We start from the raw sequence: 22,292 nt of genomic DNA, 5'->3' as shown, positions 1-22,292 counted from the left end.
AAATAAGCAGGCATTGAAGTTTTTGGTTTTGACATATTTAGCTGGAACTTTAAGTTTTATGATTTAGTTTGGAATTGTTTTTTTTTTTTCAAAAGGATTTAAAAAAAGCCATGGTTGTACGTAGCTCATGAAATATCCAAGCAGAATGCTTGGATATTTCACCTCATCAAAATTCTAATAGAACATTTAATTTAGATTGTTTATTTGTATGAGGACCAATTAAATGACAGTGCAAATTTCCCTTGATACCTTACTTTATTCCATCTAAAACTAGTTTTGATATTACCTTGGGATCCTTTTGAAACCCTTTCAGTCTGTCTATTTTCCATCAATATAAGTTGATTTGAGGTGTAGCTGAAAAACTTTAATGCAATTGTCCTCCGTAAATGTTACAGTTAAAGCCATGAACTGGCATCACCTCCTACCAAAATACAGCAGAAGTGTTGTGCTTTAAAACATAGTGCAGTGTTCTTTGCTTTAACAGGCTAATTATAATCATTATTGTAAAGCATAAGTCACAGATACTGTATTCCTCTTGTTTTTGGGCCAAATACTGAATCTTTTCAAATTTGACCATAAAACCTCTTAATGGTCTACTAATTTCAGCAGAGATTAAAGATGTTGATTTTAGAAAAGCTTAAAGGGCAGCACCCCTCTGTTCTTACTGGTTCACTTTATTGTGGACAAAGACACCTTTGTATCAACAGCTTCCAGTTTGTGATGGGCTTGAGTCCTTATGGTTCCTGGATTATTCGTAAATATCCTCATCAATTTCCTTTAACCTAGATGAAAGCATGCATGTGTTCGAACTAGTGTTTATAATTCTTAGGTTTTATGATTTGCAGAGCATCGGTTTCAATGTAAAGGATCTGATTTTAGATAGCTTTTTGTTGTTTTTTTGTAACTGATGAAAGTGGAAATTGTATGATTGTTCCAAACACGGAAAAAGAATAAGGGTGATGAGTGGATATAAATTCTTTGGCAAACCATGATCCATGTACCAAGCTTTCGATCAGATTAAATCCTTTAAGCATGCGCAAAACTGGAAAACAGCGAAAAGAACGTCACTCTGACATTGCACACATGCAGAGTTGAGAGCAGTGGTCCTCCAATCCGATTATTTGTGTCCATGTAAACATAGGTATTATCTAAAAAGGATCATTATTTGTGTACATCCATCTATTTCTGCAGCAGAAATCAGTGCTTAAAAGCACTTCAGTATCAGCTGCAATTAACAATAAGCTGTAATAATCTATTCATTATTGTTACAACAAAAAAAAAGTGTTTTTTAGCAAGACCTTACATTTCCAAAGGGCTCTTAATTCTAGGCATTCTTTGGCAGATCTAATTTATTTAAGAGGCAACACCAATCAGTTGCATGAAAGAAGAAATCATAGCAGAAGTGTAGTACAGCAGAATACAGCTGGAAGAACACAGACTCTAGACCAGACCTGTGTTTTAGATGCTTGGCGCTTTTTAACCTAAACACCAGACAGTTCGCGTGACACTCTAATGCTCTTAGACAGCCTTTGGCTATGAACACATAGCATTCTGAGGTCGTCTGAGGTAGAGGAGAAAAACAGCTGATAAGGAGTGTGTTTGCCACTATAAGCAAAATCCATCCACTCTCTGCTACTGGGTTATATCCTTAGTTGTGTTCCCTGTAACGGTAGATCCAGAATAGAGTTTTAAAGCAGCGACAGCAGAAACACACCTGCAAATTTCCAGCTTAACAAACAGCTAACAAAGGGAAAAAAGGAACCTTGGTAAAACAGAGAAGGAAAAAACTCATCATTTCCTGTTCACTCCATAAAATCCACTAGAACAAACAAAAGTGATGTTCTGTTGTCATACAGGTCTGGACTTGTCCTTCAGAGATCAGAAAACATATCATCCTGACAAGTCTTCTGACTGCTGTTATTTACTTTCACACAACCACAGCATGAGATTTTTGAAACACAATCACAGTGTGGAGTCAAGGATGTCCAAAGCGGAGTAGTTTTTATCATTTTATCATTTAATCGTTTGAAATGAAGCAGAAAAGAATCAGAAGAAAAATGACCTACCTGACAGTTCTGGTGGGGTCACACTCCGACCTGAAAGACAGAGAAACCACATGCATATAATCATGCTGTTTAAATGTGGGAAAAAACTTGTTACATAAAGCAACTTAAATAATAAATGATTATGTAATGTAATGCTGAGATGTTAACAATTTATATTTCTGCAACGACATCTGGAAGAGAGATTTACAATTTTCTAGCTAAAACATTTGCAAAGCACAAGAAAAATAATTAACCAAACAATGATAGCACCTCGTGAACCTATTAAATGATTTACATCAGTGCCAGATGTCAAGCAAAGCATCAGATTAGGGTAGAAATGGGATTTAAGTTCCTTTTGTTGTCAAACCGACTGGTCTGGGCATGTCAGAACCAGCTGATCCACTGGGGTTTGCACACTAACGTTTACAGAAAATAATCAGGGAAATACAAATCCTGCCTTGCATGACCGTTTGGGCTGGTGCTGGTGAGGACGGGAGAGGTCTTTTTGCCTCTTTGTACAAACTACTGTTAGCGTCATTGACACACCACCATGATATTAAAATCGCTGACAATGTCCATCCCTTAATGACCCCAGCGTACCCACCCTCTGATGGCTACTTCCAGCAGTATAATGCACCATGATGTGACCTTAAATCATCTCAAACTGGTTCGCAGCACATAACAAGGAGTTGACTGTTCTCCAATGGCCTTCAACAGGAGAATAACATCAGAGATTTGAAGCCAACAGATCTTCACTTCACTTATTTCCTGTGGTTATTTTGATACTTATAACCATGTAATAACATTAAAAGAATAAAAAAAAGAATAATAAAAAAAATAAAATAAAAAGCATCTGGAGAGGAATGTTATATTCTGACGTTTTAGTAAAATTAAAAATAACGTGCTAATGTGGAGGATGTTCTTTTTCCGGGTGGATCATCAAAATAAGTGGTCCTCCTAATTTTCAATCATTCTGGTTATGTGTTTACATAAGGCCATTCTACGTGCTCGTCCTCATTTTCCCTTACTGGTGGTGAGTCCAACATAGTGGAAAAGTCGCAAATCTTCTTTTGGAAAGTAAGCTTGTATGAGCAATGCAAACATCAACTTTTAAAAAGAGCGTGAGTGAGTTTAATAGGAGTTCCTTCTCAGGAGTGGGTACAGAGTTGTGCATGTGCATTTTTTTTTTTTTTTTAAGTGGAGAGGGCGGGTCTTTTAAAAAAACTGCGAAAATCCTCCACTCTACCTTTAACTTAAGCACTCTGAAAACCATCATATTTGGTGTTGCATATTTTTGATCCTCCATTCTCACCACCAAACTTCTAAGGCACTGTTAGGTATTAACTGCAGTAGAGAAGCCTGCAACAGGAAGGGAAAATACTCCTCACTATGCAGGAATAAAAGGTGTAGCCTGTTCTTCAAAACCAGCACTAAAGAGCAATAAAGCGACAGCGTGTCTGCGTCAGGACAAATTTATGAGCCGCGTGTTTTGCTCCACTCACTTTGGAAGAAAACAATGTCCATACAGAGACTTGACTGTATCGTTAAATAGTGTTGACTCTGTACAGAAATGCTGCACCCTTTCTCTGCAACGTTCTTCTTTTCAGAAAACTGCTTAAAATCGTCAGCTCATTCAGCAGAAAGACAAACAAATTTAGTTAGTTTCCACTAAATACAGCACATCCATGGCCTTCGCTTTTTTTTCTTTTTTTTGTACAAATCACATTATGACTGCAGTTCAGGTGAAGGCTGGAAAAGCATCAGTGAACCACTGTGGGTGGATGAGATTCACCGATTCACCCTTTGCAGTTCAGTTACAACAGCAATTACTGAGGCTATTGATTTCTGTGTAGGAAACACATTACGGGAAAGAAAGTTGAAAGACTCAAACTCATCAATAAATCTGTTTTTGAACGATACGCCCATCCTTCAAACTTGCCTCCACCCACTCATTCATATACGAACCACAAAAAGGTTGTTTTTTCTCTCTTTGGCAAAAAATAAACACTTTAAACCACTACCACCACTATTAATGTTACCACAAACACCAGCACTGTTTGTTACGATTTTTTTATTTTGCTGACACTGCAATAAGCATCCCACTTCCACAGAAGACAGATGGAGTGTCTGCTGCAGCGTACACAGCATGAAGCATCATCAGTTACTGTTATTCATATGGAGCTTCACATTGTGCCCATCTGAGCTCCTGCTTGATATGTTCAAGCCCTTTCAGCCATTTCATGACCACCCCAAAGGAAGCACTGACATACTGTCAATGATAATTAACTTAAGCATGCTTTCATTTTTTTATCCACTAAGACTGCCAAAAAAATAAATAAATAAATAAACAAATAATAATGCACAAATAAAATACGGTCTGGTGGTCTCAAAAGAGGGCATGCATGTTAAAGATCAAAGTCTTTGTTTCTTAAACTCTTAAACAGTTATTTATGTGGCGTATATTCTGCACCATTCAAAAAGGATGAAGTGATTGCTTGCATGTCATCACTACAGCTATCACCTCGTTGGAGCACCTTTAATTTAACTTCAGTGTTTGGCAGGAGTCTTTCAGCATGTAAAAGCTTGGGTTTGTGTTGTTTTCTCCCTCTGAAAATCAAACATGTCGTTAGGACACCTCTTGTTCAGAGCACTCCTCAGGTAACCGGGGTGGATTTCATGGCTCTCAACCGAAGTAATATCATTCAAAAACTTTTCAATTCCTCTTTATAAAACTATTGTTTTGATGCGTTTGTCTTGAACTCAGTGGGATGGTGAATAATTCAATTCTTCTTCAAATGTTGCTATACTTAAAGGTTTTGGTACTGATGTTTAAAATCCCATCCACCATGACACTTCAGTTCTGTATTAAAAAGGATTTCTTAACAATAAGAAACAATCACAGTATGTCACTGAGGTTAAGGTGATTTTTCACTAAAAATCTGTTTTTTTTGTCCAAATGTGAGGCAAAAAATATCAGTTCTCTGTTCTTCAGACTATAACACATTCTCCTACCACTAGCTAGGATTCGCTATTTTGTCTGGACAGAAACGATCCTTCCTTATCCCTTAATCTAGATGTAAAGAAGATATCAGAGATTGCTGTTGCATGTAGAGCACACTGAGTGACTGGCAGAATATCCTGCAGCTCTTTTAGTCTGGCCTCTATTTTTAGGTGCAATGTACCCCTGGGTTGATGTTAATGATTATGTAGAGTGCCCTGTGTACCAGATCCCTTCATAAGTAAAAGTGGAAGGTGTTCAGAAAGAGGTGCCCAGACTATCATTTTTTTTTTTTTTTACAGAACCTTACTGATAAAGCCAAAGCATTTTAATTCATAAAGGTATGTTTGGCAGATATTTCAACCTGTTAAATTGTCTTTGGGTGAAGTCAGTGAGCCAAAACTTATTGCTGTGTTATTTTATTCCAGGCATATGTTGTTAATGCCATGTCTATGGCCCTACCATGGAACCGTCCTACAGTTTTAGATACCCTTTTTGTTTTACTTTCAAATCTCTGAAAAAGGTTCAGCTTTGGTTATCACCCCTCAAAATAACCCTACTGTAAGATGACTCTGCAGGACTTATGCCATTTCTGAGCATGAAGCATGAATTTTTTTCCCTAATGACAGATTCTACACCCTCGCCCAGCTTTTGGTCTTTATGGGTTTTTTCTTTGTTTTGTTTTGGGGGTTTTTCTCCACCAGAGCTGCTTCTTAACTCCATCTTCTATTTAAGAACAGCATAATTTATGTCCTGTACACTGGAAATTATTTGGATAAGGCACAAGGTTTTTGAAAACTAATCTGTTATTTGTGCCTTTGGAAAAATCCCATGTAGGCAAACCTGTGTCAAAGCAGCATTTTTCCCACTAGATAGTGGGAGATAATAATTTGGCAAATTCTAAGAGGGACTTCCAGCCCATAACTCATCTTAAAGCACATAGCACCAGGGGGCTGGCATCCATGAGGTCTTTTTAGCTGCATCCCGAGTTTTATTTGCTAAACTAACAATCTTGATGTGACTACTCCAGCTTTAGCACATTCAGTTTTAAGTGCAGGGTCATTGTGTGGCCCCTTACTGATTAGCCACCTGGAACAGCTGGGATTTAAAGAGACATGTCTGGCAATCTGAGAGTCAGTATTGCTCTCTATAATGAGACAAAACACAATGCTATGCAAGGGAACTTGGTTATTAATATAACTCCAGCTCTCTGATTAGCATGAGTGAGTGTCTCACAAGACCATCCTCTTTGTTAAGCAAGAGAGGCAGAGGTGACCCCGATGATATTTCAGCTCTATTTATAGCTAGAAGGTCTGGGTCACTCCTGACATAGGACCTGGTCTACTTAAGTTGCAAATATAAAAAACAGCTGCAAAGGTGATCTAATAACAATTGGCGGAGTTTTTTGGCTCTTTTATATCAAAATGAAAGTTGCAAAAAATGAAAGAATATGAAGAACATCTGGTGATCATCAGAATGTGCAAGAAACCAGGAGGAGGATATGCAAATGCAATTATGACCTGCAATTCAATTTATACATTTCAGATGTCAATTCATAAACTCATGTAATCTATCATCATTGCAAAATATGTTTTTTTAATCCACGGTCATGCAAAAAGAAAGATGCATAGGTGCAATGACAGATGATATAGAGAGAGTATTCTGTGCACATATCAGCATATTAATACTAACAAAAAAATAAGAGAGAGATTTTCTTTTCAGCAATGCCATTTCAGAGCTGCAACTTTTCCTAAAAATTCCAGTAAACCATTACATTTTAGCACATGTATAGGTACATGTGCTCAGAACAAGGTGGTGCAGACTGTAGTAATCTGATGCATGCTCCAGAACTTTATGATGAAAAGAAGAATGTCAGTGGAAACCGATAATTGCAGACTGCACACTTGTAAAATAAATCAAAATCCAAACCATTTTCACTTAAATATATTGGGATGATAAAAAAACAAACAAGCTGAACTGTAGAAGAACATTGAAGAACATGCAGTTTGCTGCATCCATCTATCTATCTATCTATCTATCTATCTATCTATCTATCTATCCATCTATAAACATGTCTTGGAGAACACAATAAGTTGGGTTATTTGCACACTTTAAAGCATAGATAAGAGGGTAACAACCACAGCAAAGTCTTACATGCAGAAATCCTTCTATTTGTAAGATCGCTGACATTACAAGGATGGCTATTTAGCCAACGCATGAAGGAAATGTTCCACAGTCAGCATAAAAAGAAGCTTAATTTATATTTCAACAAGGCGATAAACCTTTCAATGGAGAGTGTTAAAGGTCAAATTTACATGAACGATGATACTCTTCTCAGTTTTTGTCAATTTAGACAACAATTTTATTATTTAAAATTATTTGAAAACCGCTCATGGTTTAGTTTCCATTTAAGTAGTTTGTAAACTACTTATTTTACTCCAGAAGGTTAATACTAAATAACCAAATTATTTAGTAAGTTCACAAGCATGAGAACCTTTTTTCTAAATTTGGTGATTTTTCAACCATATTTGTTCTAAAAACTCTCTTAACCAGAGCTGTCAGTTGTACAGGCAGAACCTGGAATTCAGGAACACTAAATGAAAAATTGCAACTTGGCCAATTCTGGTGCATTTACAGCAATATTTATTGATGTACATTGTTCCCTTAAAATAAATTAATCAACTGAACTAAGTAATGAATGTCTGTAAATCTGAAAAACATCAGTATAAATATACTTCTCAGGGTAGATTAATGCTATGCTGCAAAAGTTAAGTGTAAGCATGCTTTTTACTCATTCATCAAAGTAATTATGGCAGGCGCCTAAATAAAAGCTCAAATTTAAGTAACAGTTTCTCTCCTGCATTGCGTAGAAATTTGCTGAGGCCCACTGAGGTGCATTTCCAAAGCCTTTTAAATAATGCATGAAAGGCCAAACCCCAATGGAAGTATTATTCCACAGTAAGGCCTCCACAATGTGTGTGACTGCTTTCCCCTATGCTGGCCCAGTAGCAGCCAAAGCTGCAGTGGTAAAATTAATACTTTATTGCCCCCTACTTTCTTGCACCAAATCTTAAATTCCTGCTTTTCCTTGCAGGGTCAGTGACATCACCCTGCCCCATTTAGGTGGGTATACATTTATATCCCTTTTCCTGCTACACAGATACAGAATCTGTTGCAATGAGGACAACTAATTTCCTGTTATGAGGGTGGAAACGAACAGAGGGCACACTGAGCAGGGGAAATGCTGACTCAGAAATTATCAATCTGCCTTTCTGCAGGACTAAGTGCAACCGGACACGACTGCAGGAATGCAGCAGCCTCACTCATTTAATCATATTTTGCTGCTTTGCTTCAAATGAACTTGAATGTCACTAACTGTAGGCCGCGCAGCAGCTCGGATTCGCACCCTAATACAGTGCTCCACCTGAACTGATATTTCAGTTCTTCTTTATGTTGATTTTAAAAATTAAATTATGCATGTTGATTCTTTTAAAGCGCTATTATGTTTGGCAGCTTGCCAAAAAGGTAACTATTTAGGTTTCTTGCAATAAAACGTACCTTATACGTGCTTGTGACAGGATAATAGCATAGAACATATCATTGCAGCTGTGATGCCAAGGAAGGAAAAAGGTAAAGAAAAGTAAAGAAACATTTTTAAATGCTGCACTTAAAATGGAGGATTATGAGCTGACCTTGCAAATGCCAGCACTGAAAAGTAAAACCTAAATGGACTAAATTAAATAACTCCCTCTCACTAAATTTGTGATTACAGTTTAATGTTTGATAGTGTTTTGCTATAAGCATCACAGTTGTTTACATTTAACAAACACAAAAACTATTATTGCATTTATAACACTGATCATTCTTATTAAGTTTGAAATAATATTAATTTTACTCATTCCTATCATAATAAAAAAATCATTAAAAGTGTGTTAGAATGTATCTTTATCTTTGCAGAAAATTAGCTTATCTCTGTCCACACGCATTACATTTGAAATCTTAAACTTAGAAGCTAAAAGTTCCCAATAATTAGTACAATGTCTCCTCAGAACAGAATATCTGTTAATCAACTAAAGGTTAAAGGACAAGCGTTTGAGGACAAGAACAGCCATATTCTGGCCACGGAAGAAGAATGGTTTGAGGGAGGGGTAAAGGAAGCCATCTTTATTAACAGGAAAAACCATCTCTCAACAGAGGTAGTCTCAGACAAAACCTTTCACCTACTTAACGCCTACATTAGTAGCGTACGACTTTTTAATCTCTGTTCCTATTTTCGTCTATGTCACACTGACTGTGTACAGTGAGGCTCTGACTGGGGTGGGAAGATCTGCGCACTTCACTTCTGTCTCTGTGCTTCACAAAAATTATAACAATTTCCCACATTTGACTGACAGTTAACTTATTTATTTTTTTCAGTGGCCCTAATCCTCTTCTGTATCCGATTTTAAATTTTATTTCAGTATACTATGAGAAAAAAGTCATAATTCTGACTTCAATCCCAAAATTTCGACTTTGATCTCAGAATTCTGAGTTTTTTCTCAGAATTCTGACTTAAATCTCAGAATTGTGGATCTTGATGTAGATGGGCACCATGAAGGAAGTGATGTGGGATCTCTCAGCTTCACTGACAATGATGTGAGTTGTTTGAGAGGGCCAGTGACACATTGGTGGAAAATGACAGAATTAGGCAACTTTTTACTTGCCCGAGGGGTCCCCGGTGATACTATTTCATTAATGGAGGAGCAGAAGGTGATTAAAACAAGAGAGATACTTCAGTCTTTAAAACAGACATGGCTACGGCTTGATGCTAACATGTTTGTTAGCTGTCAGTCTCTAAAACAGACATGGCTACGGCTTGATGCTAACATGTTTGTTAGCTGTCAGAATTCAGCCAGAATTCAGAGATTAAAGTCAGAATTCTGAGAAAAAAGTCAGAATTCTGACTTTTTTTCTCATATTATACTGAGATAAAATTAAAAAATCTGTTACATTTAAAAAGTATGTTCAGTGGCCCTGGTCCTCTTCCGTAGACAGATTTGGAAAAGTTGTAAAAAAAACAAAAAAAACACCAGCACATTCTATAAAGCAAAGCCCATTTTTAGTCAGTGCGGCATCTCAAACCAGAACAGATATAGAATGTTTATATACCTATATTAAAAAACATAAGGAGATCTACGTCTAAAGAAAAGAAAAACACAGCAATAAACGTGGGGTGGTTCATTTGTTGTATGAGGCAGTCTCAGAGGGAGATCTGTGAAATTTATCAAAGTTTTACTTTATCTTTTTCATAAAGAGGTGAGAGACCTAATGTGTCTGCCACTCATTATTTTGTTTTTCGTTAGCTCAAAGAGGATCACTATTATACTATATTCATTTTTTTCTCCATCTGAAGATTTTTTTTTCCCTAGGAGATGAATAAACTGTGGTTTCTGTCCCTCGTTTTTGCGAGGCTTAAAGAGGATCACTACTTTATCCATTTTCTGTCCTTTTGAATCCCTATCATGAATAAAGTATTATTTTTTGTTTCATCGTTTCATTGATTGTTTTTGCACAAGTCTGTCCAGCTTACTATATAATCAATGTGCGACTCCAAAGCTGACTCTTTCCCCATGCGATAAACATATTTTATTTTGTATTCTTCCCAAAAGCCGATGTGTTTTACTTTGTAAGTCTCTTTTCCTGTCACACGGATTGAAATTGCCACTGGATTGCTGCGTAGTCCGACTAAAATAGACATGGTGTCTATCTCAGTAGGACCTACGCAAGCCCCCTTGCATAAAATAGCGTTTAGTGTGATCATCCCCATTGACTTTCAATAAGCGCTAAACGCCACGACCTCGTCCAACACGATTCTCTGTCGGATCGAACACAAAATCTGATTTGGTGTGTTCTGGCCTTTAAAAGCACTTTTGGGAACAATACCCAGAAGATTCACCTCTCATCTGCCCTCACCTGACTAACACTTCAATGAGGCATGGGATTGAAACTAATCTGATCTGGGAGTTGACAACCAATCAGAACCCTCCAATGACCATTAACACCCCCCAGGTGACCTCCATGGCCAATCCAGTAGAGGTATCAGAGCAACCGTTTGTTCCCCCTAAATCTTTGTTACACCTACAGTATATTAATCTCAGTGTTCCCAACCACTAGTAAGAACTGAAGAAGCCTCTTGGATGAGAGGCAAAACATCTTCTAGAAAACTTCACGTCCAGTTGCCTAGACTGAACTTTTCAAGCCTGCAGGAACTGAGGCAAAACCTGATTACTTGCATAAAGGCGTTGAAGCTTCTGCCCGTTCTCCTTTACATTCTCATGTCATGCATACTTGCTTTGAGGGGAGTGACTGTCCATTATTGCAGCAGCAAAACCCCTTATAAGCAGGGATTGCTGGAAAGTCAGTGACTTGATGTAGTGCTTTAAGTGGAAAAAGTAATTGCAGTGATCATCCTTTATTCCCTCCGCTTTAACCCACTCCTCTGAAACACCTACAGCCACATGACTGCAAGGAGAACATTTTGCACCAAAGCAATGGGTTTCTTTTGACTTTTGTTTTACTTTTATCAACCCATTTGATTAGAGAGATAGAGATAGATAGTTATATATACACTAAGCACTGTGCGCTTCCGAGTAGCGCACAGCATCACGGCCAAGAAGCAAAGACAACGCAATTTGAGGGACTGTGAAAATAAGGAGGGGAGGGAATCTTCCGCAGGTTCCAGGTTCTAAGTTGCCGAGATCTCCCTCTCTTGCTTAGTTTGAGAAACAATGTGTTTACAATTATGCAAGTTTTTCCACATAATCATACCTGTTCTCTGTGATTGCGGTATGAATTTCATAAGTCTGGGTTAACAAATGTGAAAATGAGGAGAGGAGGGAATCATCTGTAGGTTCCTGGTTCTAAGTTTAACAAGTAAATTGTCAGAAATGATCTAGAATGGTGCTAAAAGCAGGAATTGCATCCACTGAGCAGAGAATTTATTCATCGCACACTGACTGAAGCACATCGACTGAAACGTGTCTCCATACAAGTAAAATACTATTAATTCGAATTTATCTATCCACAAAAACTATCAATTTTAAGGCATCTGTTTATAAAAAATATAAAAAAAATTGAGAATTTGTTTAAAATTTCACATTAAAAAAAAAATAAAAAATTTCACTTTTTGTTTATATTTCAATCTGTTTTTTCATCAATGATTGTGAGTTTAGGGCGATGCGCGGTCCCGCGACAGGGTAGGTAATTCTCTGCACAACAGAGGAAACCCAGAGGAGAGACTCGAAAGATTTGAAAAATGCATTTTAATTAAGCAATTTAAGACACGTGCTAAGATTATTATCTTGGAAGAACTGCCAAATGTGATTTTAATGTCTGGCCAATGGTCATAAATGAATTGAATGTTGACATCTGACTGCAAGGTCCCTCGTGTGACTTGCAGAATGCCTCTCGTCTGATCAGTGGTAAATATAGTTCAACGAACCTGTTAAATAGTTTTAACTAATTCATTGCCAGCATGTAGCCTAGCTTACTTTAAATTAGCCAATAGAAGCAACACTGTTTTTCTGATAAACAGTCTATTTTATAAAATAAATACTCTAAATCAGTGTTTTTCAAGCCTGGTCCTTAAGGCACCCTGCCCTGCATGTTTTAGATGTTTCCCAGCTTTCACACACCTGTTATCAATTCATAGCAGATTATCAGGCTTTGCTGAACTGCAATCATCTGAATCAGGTGTGCTGAAGCTCAGAAACATCCAAAACATGCAGAGCAGGGTGCCTTGAGGACCAGGATTGAAAAACACTGCTCTAAATGAATATTTGAAAGGTGAGTAAAATATTAGATTTTATATAGGCTTATTTAATTTTTAGGCCAATTCTAATGTATTTGAATTTGTTAGCAGTTTGTTTTCAGATTTTGAAAATTATTTCAGCTGTTTCAATTACAATTGATTGAATTTTAATTAAAACATACTTGACTTGAAAGGATTCAGATATTCATTTGCAATGCTTTGCGAGGTTTTGTGACAAATCTTAATACATTCGTTGCCTAAAGGTTTTCCAAAGTAAAATCAAAGACGTGGCCTACCATGACTATGAAGCTGATCCCAGTGGGAAATGAGTCCCTAACTATGTAGGGGCAGTGATAGCTGTGCCAGTACAGGGACTGACTGCAGTGCTACTAAAAGGTGCCTTAGTCAAGGTCAATTTTCGGCGAACCTGACATGTAACAACCATGCCATGCATATTGCTTTAGGTTAATAGAATATATTAATTAGGCTATGTATGCTTCCAAAAAAAAAAACATTACACCATCCACCTTCTTTTTTTTTTATTACAACTAGACTACTTGATATAACTTGTTTTCAACAGTGACTAGACCAGGAGTTTAAATATACTTCTGTTTCTTTTACAAGAAGCTGTCCACCCCTGTGTCAGCGTTATCTCTTTAAACTCTTAACAAATTGATTACAATGCCCAAAACAAATGCAGAAATCACAACTGCCCAATTCAAGCTGCCAGTTCAAGGTGAGGCAAGGTATGTCATGAATATTTACTGTTAGTGCAGTAAAAAAAAAAGCACAACCCCTTAAATAATAGGCTGTTACATATTTTGTACAAATCTGGTTCTTTGGGGTTTTAAGGGGGATCACATTTGGGATCAATGCTGTCTTTTTAAAGCTTATTATAAACCCCAATTACTTGGTGGTTATAATTATTATAAAGTATTACCTGCTTTCAATTTTAGGCATCATAAAGAAAATTATTCAGATAGATGTACAGCGCAAAACACAAGAAAGACGTTATGTCTCATAAAATATCTCCCCTTTTAACAATTTTAAGCAAAGTAACAAGATCATCTTGTTGTTAAAGTCTTTCTTACAGTAAGCTTTCAGGAAGCTTGATATACATTTAGATTTAAAGCATTCAGTGTTGTTAGAAAAACCCTATTATGCAACAAAACATAAGTATGAGTATGGATAACCAACTGAAACAATCACAGTCATGGTCTTTATTAGGGTTTTAAATTGCTACTGCTGAGAAGTCGGAGAGTAAGGATATTTAAGTAATGGTGGATACATGCAGAGTTGCTGATGAAGAGAAAAATACCAAACTGGCACAGAACAAAAGTAATTAATACTACTGAGTGTTTGATAGTGAAACACTGACAGGCCACATAAGACCACACTAGAAAAGCTCCATATTTTTGTCACAACGTCTAGTTAAATAAAGCTGCAGCCAGCTTTATTTATGATCTAAAATGGTAAGGCTGCATCATAGTTATTAAAGTTATCTATAAAGCTACAAAATGGAAAACCTTTATTTTCTGGCTAATGCAAACTGATAAATGATCATCTTCTCTGCATAAAAGATAAAAGTACACATGGTTAATGTGACCTTTCTAGAGTGAAAAAAAATGTAGCATCATTTGGTAAAATCGTTGCATAAAAGGCACTCAAGTAAGACGCTTAGACAAATCTACTGATAGCTGGCATGGCCATGGCCTCTTTTACTGATAAGTGAATAAAACATATATTGAACCACTTCCTGGTCACTGTAGAACAATTACATTAATCAATTTCAGAAGCAGTGAACTGGAGTCTAAGAAAGCACAAAAGGTGAAAACTGCTATGTAAAAAAATATATTTTAACATAGACATGTACTTGATGCTGCTTCAACCTTTATCTGTAACACTTTTTCATTTATGGTGATATTTGTCTTTTTTTCCCCCACCATTGTATGGAAGGGTAAATTTTTTTTCATATTTAATTTTTAAACAAGCAAGATCACAAAATAAGTCTTTTCAGGCTATCTTTGATATTCAAAACAAGTCCAGACAATGTCCTTTTATAAAACAAACAAAATACACATATTCATCTTTTGCTACTTTTGCTACTTGCTTGTACAGTACGTGCAAACACAAGCAGCAAAACGAACATGCACACATAAATACACACTTCCAGCAACAGACAAAGACTGCGACAACTCTGGCTACACATTAGGATAGCTGCACTCCTTCTCCTGCAAGTTGCAGTGATAGATTTCATAGGCTGCATCCAACAATAGAAATCAGCCAAAGTGTTTAATGCTCTGTCCAAAAGAACAGTAGTATCAACATCACCTAGTAAGGGCCCTGCTTAGCCTTACTCTGCTTCTATAAAAGGGGAAATACTCCCGCTGGCTATTAAAGACTGATCTTGGTTACTAAGTATGTAAATACATAAAATATATAAAAGATATAAATATGGAGGGAAACAGATAGTCAGAAAGTTTGCAGCTAAGCTTCCAGACAAACCTGAAGATTTTATTTGAACAGTTTTCATCTGTAGATTTTGTTAATGCCCTTAGAGGCTGGACCTATTTTAAGGAACAAATTGCATCCAATTCACTAAAGGTATATTTAAAAAGCAATCTTTTTCAACATTTACATTTTTACTCAACTATCTTAATGATATTATCCTTAAAATGTTCAGAGAATGGCAAAACTTGCCATGTTTTCTAATTTGGCCTAAGACTATGAAAGATAGATTGTGTATCAAACTTAACCTGCTGTCTTCCCCTGCTGCCATAGTCTCAAATAACAGTGTCAACTATTAGTGGGACTTGTCTGCTATAAATAAGGTGATTAAAATTTTCACAATGGTATTTACTATTTTAAAGAGACCTAGTCATCTGCTATAACTCTAAAAAACAGAAAACTAAAATTCATCTTTAAATAAACAATCTACAGCAATAGTTTGTCCTGATAGTGTTTACTTAGTTCACTCTAAGCCTAAAAAGAATTTCTGCACTGGGAGCCATAATAATAATAGCAATAAGTGAACTTTATTGGTCTCACATTGGAGAAATTTACCTCTGCATTTAACCCATCCCCTCAGGGAGCAGTGGGCTGCCATCGTGGGGCACCCGGGGAGCAGTGTGGGGATAAGGGGTCCTCCTCAGAGAGCCAGAGTGTCAGTCTGTGGGAGTGGGACTCGAACACAGAACCTCTGGATTCCAAGCTCTATGCCCTAACCACTAGGCCGCCACTCCCCATCATTGGACACACTCATTATTGTGTGAATAGTCATCTGCTTGGTTCTGCTGACTTGCTCAGCTTCATTACTTCTCTTACAGATAGAATATACTGTATGTCAGTGGTTCTTCTTTGTTTACTTATTGCACGTGTGAAATGTCATACCTCTATGACATGCTATGGTAAATATACACAAAGCCTTTTGTTGACTCATCAAAAAAAGCAAAAATGAAGTATAAACACAGAAATTAAATATTATGAACCAACAGGCCACAATAATTTCATCACAAGCAATCAGAGTGAGCTAATGTTCTGTACTATATGGCATGTATAATGTATGCAACCCTCTTTTAAAATATTTTGTGTCTTAACCCCCTTTTTAAGCTATGATCATTTGAAGCTGTTAGGTATTGCTTTCAGAGCATACCATCTACAGTGTTTGCAGATCAAGACAAACATCTGCAACACGCTACAGGGACACCACAGTGTTGCCTGCATGCAGCTTTCTTTAAATGAGCCAGATGTCTCCCCGTTTCCAAACACGGTTGCTCTGGGGATTCTGTCCCAGAAGAAGGGGAAGATGCAGCAATAAAAGCTGCATAAAGTGTAGCTGTGTATTTGTATGTGTATTTTTTAGAAATCAAATAGTTAGACTTAAACTGATTAAAGCTAAAAAATATTATATTTATGTTATGAAAAGAAACAACCCACAACTCAAACTTTACAGCATCACACTCAGCCAACACAAACAGTTTGCAATTGCTTATGGCCAACTGAAATCAGCTAAAATCATTATCAGTTAAATGCTTTACAAAAAAAATTTGGAAATCAGCGGATCACCTTTAATAATGTGCCGTTAGCATTCCAAATGTAGGAAAAAGAAAGATTAAATTCAACGTTATGGCAGAATAAATAAAGTGTTGCAATGAAAACTGAATACAGAGTTTGCAAGTGAAGGGATCGGTGTCTTTGGAACAAGGTGTACTCATGAAATAAAGTTAAATTTTTCATATTTGAAGGAAAACTTTCGGTATTTGGGTTGTGTAAAATATCAAATGCATGTAACATAAAAATTAAGAGAAGATGTTATACGGTCATTTGACCAGATCTTTCACATTAATATCTTTGGGTAATATTTAATATTACTTTGCAACCAAAGTTCAAGCGATATTTTAAACAGGCCCCTGATTTACTTGTGAATAAATTCTGATTTGATTTAATGTGAGGCTAAATCAAGCAGTGATGGGTGGTTAGCCATGACATATTTTGCTACAAACAACCCATAACTGAAGCTTTGTGCTTTATTGTTTTTGTGGTTTATTAGTACCTTAAAACTATATACAACGGCATACTTATCTCCCAAATCACCCAAACCTGTGCTAAATGCAGCTAATGGCTTTTAATGATCTAATAAGAACATGTTTAACCCTTTTAAGTTTCCTTCAGCATTTTAACCTATCCGATGTTTTTAACTTTCCCTTAAAAACTCATCTGTGACAAAATAAAAAATGTATTTGTGCATTTGCCTCCATTCATAACAATGTCACAAAATGATCAATGAACCTGCAAACATTCAGCTCATTAACGCTCATAGGCTTCTGCACAGCTTCATCACTTACAGTGCTTTACATTTATTGTCAATATTTCAAAGGATACATTTTCCAAGAACAGTGCAGTCATGATAAAATGTAAAACATTTTGTCCCTAATGTAGTTTTTATTTTATTTTTTTCAAATGATATATCGGTAAAGTACTTCTGAAATGCACATTTACTGCACGGTCTTTGCTGCGACATACATCCAGCAGTCATGTTTCCTATAGAATGCAGCAGAACAACACCAGCACAAACCAGTGGAAGAGCAGCCCTCCGTGGAGGTTTGTTTCTCATATTATGTGTAGCATCTGGATGGAGTTACTGGTGCGTGACCCTCTATAGCTGTCTGGACCAGAAAAATGAGGGTGGCAAACCGTCACAAACAAAGCCACATGCCCCGCACCCCCTCCCACCCCACACACACAATATTCCAAGAAGCTGGAAACTGTTACAAACATTTTTCACCTACACTGATTTCTCATCATTTACTCTGACACTACACTACCAGGCAATACACTATTTAGAAAAACATCACGCAATGTGAGATGAACCGGTAGAGGAACTGGACTTAAAGAAATGACCCCCTATTGACCCTCTGACTTTTATTTTAAAATAAGTTAATATACACTTATTCTTTACTTAAAGTCAAAACAGCTGAATACATTATCATTTTTAGTCCTGAGTAAAGGGTGAAATCTTTTGTTGTTTAAACTTATGGGGAGAAAAGTTGCCGTTTGGGAGAGAGCATCATGTTTTGGGTTTGTAACACTTTATTGATTGTTTTATAGAACAATCTCATGAGCAAATAAGGATTATGAGTCATCTTGCCTCAGCAAAATAAAGCAGGAAAAGGAGAAAAATATTTTAGCTTCCTTAAAAAAAATAAAAACTTAAAGGGACATTATGTAACAAATGCTCTTTTTACTGCCTGATATCAAGGACTACATGTACATACATGTAATATTGGTGCATTACTACCGCCACTTATAATCAGATGCTTTTTATAGGCAAAGAATTTTATAATGGTTTATAGATAAGCCTGGACAACCATTTGGGAAGGGCCATGAGAGTCAGCCCTCTTGAAAGTTCAGACGCCGGCGAGGGATAAAACAGTACTGTCACGCAGAATAAGCAACATATTTTCCCTTCCTGGCAGCTCAGTGTGATTGAGAGGAGGCGGCGAAATTCATTTGGAGATGCTAACCCAACAACTGCAAGCCTGGACCACTGCAGCACGATGCAGGACCATGTATGCAGCATCGGCACAGGAAACGGTTTCACCAGCACCAAGAGAGCCTAAAAGAGAACTTAAAAGACTATGAAAATAAAATAGTTTTGCTAGATTTCTTTCCTACATAAAGACACTAAAGATGCTACTGGTGCCATTTACTCCAACGTAAAAAGTTATCCTCCATCAGCACTTTTGTTTCTTTTGTACGAATCTGCTCGGTCGTCTTAACCCCTCAGACAGCTGTGGTAGATGGTCGCCCACATTTGTCCTTATTCTGGTTCTGAAAGAAGTTTCCTTTTGTTAAAAAGGCGTTCTTCATTCCTCTGTTTCTACACACAAGCTCAGTATGCTGGAAAATTTAAAGACTATAAAATACTCTGTCCACTGTTGCTGTGTGGGAGTAAAAGCTGGGACACAGAGACTGAAAAAAATAATAACCTGAATTTGTCTGCATTATTTGAAATTGATGACCAAGTTGGAATGCATTTTATTGATTTGGAATCTATCTGTAAAATTGAACTAAATTCACTTTTGTCTTGTTATGTGTTTGTACCAAATGTGTTTATAAAGATTACTTCAAAAAAAGCGAACATCTGACATACAATATTACAGCTACAGTAGGGCTGAAACAATTAATCAGAATAATACGAGCAACCGATTATTGAAATAATTGTCAACTAATTTAGTATTCGATTAATCGTTAACTGGAGTATAGAGACTGTAAAACATGCCTGTAGCTGACAGAGAAACCCACATTGTGCTGTAATTATGCAAAGATGGTAAAAAAAAATCTATAGACATTTTGAATTTAAGTTTAAAAAAAATACAATGTCTCTGTCAATATGCCCTATCCAGAACTCCTCAAGTTGAAAGGTTTGAGTTTCACCTGGTTTAATTTAATAAAAAGTCTTTTTTAAGGAACCTTTGGCTATCCGGTTAGTAATCGATTAATCAAAAAAAAAATAATCAACAGATTAATCAATTTGCAAAATAATCATTAGTTGGAGCCCTAAATCCAACCATAACATTTGTATGTCCATGATCTGAGCAAGGTTCTGGTCAGAATGCTCTGACATATTTGAGACTGGCATGTTGAACATGGCACTAAATACTTTATATTTTTTACATTTTACAAAACAGTCAATATTTAAGTAGACTACATAGAGAAAACATCTAAAAAATAAAAAAAAATAAAGAAAAAACAACAGATAGCAATTTTGCTTCTTATTCTTGTAATGTATTTCCTATCTTTTTCAACCAGAAGATTTAACACATTACCAGAAAACCCTCCTAAAAAGATTTCCTCCTAAAATGTCTTCCAGACAGATTCAGAATCATCTGAATTTTAAATTGTAGCAATTGTTTTTAATCTGATTGTGCAGCAATTTCAATCATATTTTCATTATCTTAAAGAAGGCACCTTTGGCTCCATGAGAGCAAAAGTTTGGAACTTCTTAATGAGGTTTGATGTTTATATTTGGAGTGCCTTAAAGTATTTGTTCTCACTGAAAAACAGGCTAAACTTTACACTTTAAACTTTTCACTGAGAGGCCGACTTACCAGCAAATCTTACTTTCATTCTGGCTGCATTCCTCAAAATATTGCTGGGATCTAAGCACACCCTTAAAGTCTTTCACAAAGTCCGGGGTTTATAGAGCAAGAAAAATAAGTACACAAACCAGCAGCCTTAGTGGAAACACAAGTTACAACCTAGAAGTAATAAATTAAAACAATGCAAACCAGATAGCCACTGCGGTACTCGTCAGATATGTCTTACACAACACCAGCCAGAAAGCAAAAATTACAGTAGCTGCTCTGTGAGCATCTAAATTAACTTGTTTACATGACTTTAACTACTTCTCTCTAAAATTTGAGCCCAAACACTGCAGGGTGTAAGACGAGCAAGTCAGTGTTGACATATTTCCCTGATGACTAAGAAGACGTTGAAGCAGTAGATCCTCATCTGTGTTTAGCTGTTGACTCAGCCTCCACCTTGTCAGCTATACACACACACACACACCCAGCCTGGCAGAAAACTAGTGGCAGCCTTTCAAACGGCTCTCCACAGGTACTACGCTACAAATTGCCTTCGATTCAGCTGCTGCATCAGCTGGTTTTGACAGCTGCGAGCTGGATAATTGGTTCAACTGTGAAAAAATAAAGAATGAACAAGTCGACCACACTTTGGCCTTCTGGCCCCTTCAAGTGTGATGCTTTAGCGCTGATTACAGTGTGTATTAATGAAAGAGCATGGAATGAACACAGTGGAGCTTTACTAGGCTGAAGTTAGATCTAGGTGCTGTAACCAGATGAGACCAAAGATTATTTTTTCTACAAGAACCTTGGGAATGCTGTTAGAGTATGCAGCATAGTATATTAAACATTAATACCCAGTTATCTGAGAAAACAAATTCTCATCTGGAGGCCTCTGCAGAACTGAAACCTGAAAACCGGAACCATTACCCTAAACATAGACCAAATAAACACAGAAACGGTTCAATGAAAAGTGAAATTGAAATTGTGAAAGTGAAATTAGACTACAGCAAAAAAGGATTCAATTATTTAAAGCCTTTTACCTGTCATTTCCATCACTAAACCATTCAAAAGAACATTTCTTTTCTTTTATTTCTAATATGCAGGCAAGAACATTGCCTGCTATTATAAATCTTTCATATAGCTATAAAAAGAAATCAGTTGAGCATTAAGTGAAATTCATTTGTTACTGATCAAACCAGAAAGCGAGACAACCTATAAGTTCTTTATCTACAACAATAAAAAATAAAATAATAATCTGTCTACAGAAAAAATGTAGCATAACGATATTCAAATTTCTAATGACAAAACTTGGTCTTGATATGCAAATTCAAACAAAAGTATAATATAATTTTTTTTAATCTGGTGACTTAAAATTCTTAATGCACAAAATGAAATTCTCTTCTGTTGTTCCTTTAAACACAAGTATTACAAGATAGGTGTTTATTTGGGCTATATGCAATCAACTGCTTATCAGACAATTTTTAAAGTGAAACAGCTGCATAACATAACAAATTGCAACTAATGCTTCGCAGTATTAGTGTGTCAGATACCAAAAGGAGCTAGGATTGCTTGGATATTTTAGTTCAGGTGTCAGGTATTCACACTTGTCAATAACAATTGTCCAGCCGATTGGTCTCTTTCTGCCTTTGATGGCCAAACATGATGGAAATCCAATTGGGTGAGGTACATCCTCATCAGTGTAGACTATTCCTATTGCCTTTTGGCATTTACATATTTTCTGATATGTGCAACAAAAACAATATGACATTTTTTTTTGTAAGTAAACAACAGTAATAGCTTCTTTAATGCCTGCGCTGCAATAATCTCTGCTCCTTACAGACACAGGTACCATCAGTCGCTCTGGTAATTTCTCT

The 22,292-nt window shown here is 36.6% G+C and overlaps 1 protein-coding gene across 4 annotated transcripts in view; it reads right to left on the bottom strand.

Moving 5' to 3' along the window:
• Nucleotides 1-22,292, bottom strand: part of iqsec1 (IQ motif and Sec7 domain 1) — a 141,021-nt gene that overhangs the window by 103,978 nt on the left and 14,751 nt on the right. For all 4 annotated transcript variants that reach the window (XM_015380142.1, XM_015380150.1, XM_015380143.1 and 1 more), the window contains exon 2: nt 2,067-2,096. In XM_015380142.1, the coding sequence (XP_015235628.1) occupies nt 2,067-2,096 (30 nt within the window). The remainder of the gene's footprint in view (nt 1-2,066; nt 2,097-22,292) is intronic.

The sequence above is a fragment of the Cyprinodon variegatus genome, unplaced genomic scaffold (genome assembly GCF_000732505.1).
Source record: "Cyprinodon variegatus isolate N-32 unplaced genomic scaffold, C_variegatus-1.0 Scaffold208, whole genome shotgun sequence".
NCBI lineage: Eukaryota > Metazoa > Chordata > Actinopteri > Cyprinodontiformes > Cyprinodontidae > Cyprinodon > Cyprinodon variegatus.
Note: the sequence above shows the minus strand (reverse complement) of the source record. Positions and strands in the feature narration are given on the sequence as shown.